Source organism: Penaeus chinensis, chromosome 14, assembly GCF_019202785.1.
Source record: "Penaeus chinensis breed Huanghai No. 1 chromosome 14, ASM1920278v2, whole genome shotgun sequence".
In the NCBI taxonomy this organism is placed as follows: domain Eukaryota; kingdom Metazoa; phylum Arthropoda; class Malacostraca; order Decapoda; family Penaeidae; genus Penaeus; species Penaeus chinensis.
The window spans coordinates 9,759,660-9,764,659 of record NC_061832.1 but is presented as its reverse complement, the minus strand read 5'-3'; the positions used below and the strand labels follow the sequence as shown (position 1 = coordinate 9,764,659).

The 5,000-nt window shown below is 49.6% G+C and overlaps 1 protein-coding gene across 4 annotated transcripts in view; it reads left to right on the top strand.

The window, feature by feature from the left end:
• The window catches only part of LOC125032553 (mucin-5AC-like), an 82,000-nt gene that overhangs the window by 64,501 nt on the left and 12,499 nt on the right, over nucleotides 1-5,000 (top strand). For all 4 annotated transcript variants that reach the window (XM_047623764.1, XM_047623763.1, XM_047623766.1 and 1 more), the window contains exons 2-3: nucleotides 2,781-4,443; nucleotides 4,561-4,727. In XM_047623764.1, the coding sequence (XP_047479720.1) occupies nucleotides 2,781-4,443; nucleotides 4,561-4,727 (1,830 nt within the window). The remainder of the gene's footprint in view (nucleotides 1-2,780; nucleotides 4,444-4,560; nucleotides 4,728-5,000) is intronic.

The window sequence follows — 5,000 nt, the reverse complement described above, 5'->3', positions numbered from 1 at the left end:
TCTCTCATCCTCTCCTCCCTCCCTCCCCCTCTCCCTCTCCCGCTCCCTCCTCTCTCTCCTCTCTCTCCCCTCCTCTCCTCATCTCCCTCCTCTCACTCCCTCCTCCCTCATCCCCTCCCCTCTCTCCCCTCCACCCTCTCCTCCTCTCACTCTCTCTCTCCCCTCCTCCCCTCTCCCTCCCTCCTCCTCCCCCTCTCTCTCCTCCTCCCTCCCACTCCCTCTCCCCTCTCCTCCCCCCTCCCCTCCCCTCCTCTCTCTCTCTCTCCCTCCCTCTCCTCTCTCCACTCTCTCCCTCTCTCCTCCCTCGCCCTCTCTCCCATCCCTCTCCCTCCTCCCCTCCCCTCTCTCCCTCTCTCTCCTCTCCCCTCTCCTCCCTTCCTCTCTCTCCCTCTCTCTCTCCTCTCTCCGCTCCTCCCACTCCCTCACTCTCCTCCACTCCCCTCTCCTCCTCCCTCTCATCTCTTCTCACCTCCTCTCTCCTCTCCCTCCTCCCTATCTCCTCTCCTCCTCACCTCCTTCTCTCTCTTCCCTCTCCTCACTCTCTCCCCCTCTCCTCTCTCTCCCCCCCTCTCTCTCCCTCTCCTCCTCTCCTCTTCCTCTCTCCCCTCTACGTCTCTCCCCTCCTCTCTCTCTCCCTCCTCCATCTCTCTCCCCTCTCCCTCTCTCTCCTCCCTCCACCTCTTCCTCCCCTCCTCCCCTCTCTCCCCTCCCTCTCTCCTCCATCTCCTCCTCCTCTCCCTCCTCTCCTCTCCTCCTCTCCTCCCTCTCCTCTCTCCTCCTCTCCTCTCCTCTCTTCCTCTCTCCTCCCTCCTCCTCCTCTCCATCTCTCTCACATCCTCTCTCGTACTCCTCTCCTCCCCTCCTCTCCCTCATCTCTCTCCTCCTCCTCTCTCTCCCTCTCTCACTCTCCTCCTCTCTCCCCTCCTCCTCTCTCCCTCTCTCTCTCCCTCTCCCCCTCCTCCTCTCCCTCCTCCTCTCTCTTTTCCCTTTCCCTTCCCTCTCTCCTTTTCCCTCCCCTCCCCCTCCCCTTCCCCTTCCCCTTCCCTCTCTCCTTATTTCCCTCCCCTTCCCTTCCCTCTCTCTTTATCCCTCCTTTCCCCTTCCAGTTTAGGATATATGTGTGCCATCCTTTCTCCCAGTTTTCTGGACATTTTGGAGTGTTGACCTCTTTAGGGGGGAGGGGGAAGGGAATAACTATAAACTAGTAACAGATGACAAGATACTTTATAAACATAATGTACTCCCCCTCTCCCCTCCCCCTCTTTTGCCCCTCTCCCATTCCCTCCCACTCTCCCTTTTTTCCCCGCCCTCCCCTTCCTTGCTCTTTTCCCCTCTGCCTCCCTCAGGTCGCTCCTTTAACTCCCTCCCTTCCTCCTATCCTTTTCCTTCATCCCTCCCCTTCCTTCTTTCTCTCCTTTCATCACTCCTTCCCCTCTCCTTCCCTCTCTTTTCCCCTTCCCCTTCCCTCCCTTCCCTCTCTCCTTTCCCTCCCCTCTCCTTCCCTTCCCTTCCCTTCCCTTCCCTTCCCTTCCCTTTCCTCCCCCCCTTTCCCTTTCCCTTTCCCTCCCATTTTCTCTCCCTTTCCCTTTCCCTTCCCTCTCTCCTTTTCTCTCCCCTCCCCCTCCCCTTCTCCTTCCCTCTCTCCTTATTTCCCTCCCCTTCCCTTCCCTCTCTCTTTATCCCTCCTTTCCCCTTCCAGTTTAGGATATATGTGTGCCATCCTTTCTCCCAGTTTTCTGGACATTTTGGAGTGTTGACCTCTTTAGGGGGGAGGGGGAAGGGAATAACTATAAACTAGTAACAGATGACAAGATACTTTATAAACATAATGTACTTTACTTGTGTATTTTCTACTCTGTCTAATAGAACAGATGACTTGGAGAATGTGCAAATAAATCTGTACCTCTACAAATGTAAAATGGAGATCTTTAAAGTGAATATTAAGAGTTAATAATAATGATGATGATGATAATAATAATTAAGAGCATAATTAATCATAATAGGAACAGTCCAAGCATATAGACAGCCTGGTTACTTTTGAGGAACCATATCCTGTTTTTTTTTTTTTTTTAGACAATAAGGACCTAGATGTAAAGCTAATTTAGTTTATTCCATTAATCACAATGGTTATTATGTTTGGTGTGATAGGCGTTCTGTTTAGTTTTGCTTCTAAATGACTAATGATGGGATCACCATCCACTGACAGTTCAGGAGTTTAGTCAGGTCAATAAAGTTGCTAGATGAGAATGCTACCACTGCACAACACAGTACATCTTTGAAATTTGTTGAATATTGTTCAGTTACAAAGTCTGAAAATATTTTGAACCTGGGCTAGACTCCTTTGAAGTTTTTTGGGTGACATTCCGGTTGTTTACAAATATGTGTACAGATTAAAGCATTTACACTTGTGTGATAGAATGAAGAGGATAGTAAACTAGAAATTTCCTGAAGATGAATTTTATTTCCCTTTCTTAGGTATATCTAGATATTGTTGGACTTAACCCAATGGCGACGGGTCACTGCTATCGCCGTCATAACAATACGCACGATGTGAGGCGTGCGGCTGTCCGTAGCGGCGCCGCGCCAAAACGCCCCGAGGCAATGATTCGGCTTGATGTACCGAATTCACGCGCTCAGAGTCGGCGCGCTGCCGCCGTTCGCCAGAGCGTAGAGTTTTTTTTAATTTTCTATACCCGGCGCCATTGGGTTAAGTTGTCATGTGTAAACATTTAAAATATTCAAGATTTATTAATGTGTTTTTTCTTTCTTTTTTCTTCCAGGTGGAACAGTCATAATCAACATAACTCAGGTAACAACTGGTACATGGATCCCCACAAGACAGGAGGGGGCATGAACCAGCAGCCACCACCAGCACACAACATGCCTGGTCCACCACAGCATCCAGCTCCACAGCACCCCCAAACCATGAATCAACCCATGCCTCCACGGCCCATGCAGACAGGCTACCCCATGCAGCCACGACCAGCACACACTGGCCCAGGCTCAATGGCTCCCAAACCTGTCAATGCGGGACACATGGCCCCTAAGCCTCAGAATCCCACAGGAAACATGCCTCCCAAGCAGCCCATGGTACCTGCCAATGTTCAGCAGGTTCAGGCCAAACCTACTGGTCCTGTGCATCCTTCCGTTCAGCACAAGCCAAACCCACTTGCCACAACAAGTGCTAACATACCACAAATGCCCAAACCCTCTCCTGCTCCTGTGCCTACAACTGCCACAGCTGCAGCTCCCAAGCCAACGCCGCCATTGATGCAGCAACCACATGCACACCCACAACAACAGCAACAGCAGGCTCCAAAACCAACAATACCCCCTCAGAACACAGTGGCCCCACCAAAGCCATCATTGCCTGCTGGAGTTGACTTGGTGCCCATAACCAGTCAGCCGAAACCATCCCAGCCAACTCAGGCCTCCACACCTGCCAGCCAGCCGAAACCTGTACAGCCAGTTTCTCCCACTAAAACCGTACCTGCAGCCGTACCTATTCCTGCAACAGTTACTGCAACTGTTGCAAAGCCTGCTCAGCCCTCAGTACCTGCTGCAGCCTCACAACCTACAGCACCCACTCCCAAACCTGCAACACAGACAACTTCTACCCCCACAACTCAAGCTGTTCCACTCAGACCCAGTAATCCCATGCCGTTACCCACACAGAAGCCAAGCCAGCCTCCTCCGCAGGCCAAGCCTACCACTCCAGCAGCCCCAACAAATGCTTCAGCACCTGTGACTTCCCAAGTAAAACCCACACCACCTTCAGCACCTGTGTCGAAACCACAGCCAGCAGAGGTAAACCAACAAAAACCCAATGAGCCATCAAAACCTGCTGTTGAAGCATCAAAGACTCCATCAACGCCAAGTGTAAATGGTGTTCCAGTATCAAAGTCGCTTGTAAAACCAGCAGCAACTCCATCACAACCACCAAAGCCAGCTGAGTCTGCACCTACAGAAACAAAATCAGCTACACCAGCTACTATTCCCCAAGCCCCAACTTCAACTACAACTACGACTTCAGGTCCAGCTCCAGTTTCAACTCCCACAACAACTCCAGCTACTGCTCCAGCTCTTCCTGCCACACCAGCTGCCTCTGCGGCTGCAACAACTACACCAACATCAACAACCACGGCAACTGCCTCATCTACACCAGCTGTTACAACCACAACCAAGCCAGTTGCATCAACAGCTTCCAACACTCCAGCAGCCTCAGCTGCCACTACAACACCTGCCCAGGCCATACCTGCTGTGACCACACCAAAAGCACCTGCCCAAACAAACAAGCCAAAGGCTGAACCCTCGCCCACACAGCCCAAGAAGGAAATGGTGAAACAGACTCCAAGTGAAAAGCCTGTTGAACCAAAGACTGTCAACCATGCTGCCCCTGCAGAAGAAGCTGCTGTTGAGACACCGAAGAAGAGAACACCAAGAGTGGGTATTTTAAAATTATCATAATTATTGGAATTATGTCTTGTTAAAACACTGACATATTACAGTCATGTATATGAGGAAACATTTATATAAACTGATGTGAATTACTTTTTGCAGAAACGAGAGGTTCCTACTCCAGAAACGCCAGGGGATGAGCGACGAAGCAAACGATCTCGGAACCCTGCCAGCCTGTACCAGTCACCAGTTGTAGATGTAGTAAATAGAGTTAGAAAGTCAGAACCGACACCCAAAACTCCTCAGGAAAAACTCATAATATTCTTCAGGTGAGTTTTTTTTTGTTTTTTTTTTCAAATTATCTTAGTGAACACTGAGCACAATATGAGAATATGTATGCAATATATTTGTATTAATTTTGAGACTAGTGTGTGTAAGAGTAGTGTTGTAAACAATAATAATCAGTAAAATCAGGAATATTGATTTTGGGGAAATCTCTACAGTTGGTTCTTAGCATTCACACTTTGTTTGCAAATCTAATTAAAAGGAAGCTTTGCATAATTATTTATTTTAAAAATAGTAAGAAGTCAAGCAGTTCAATT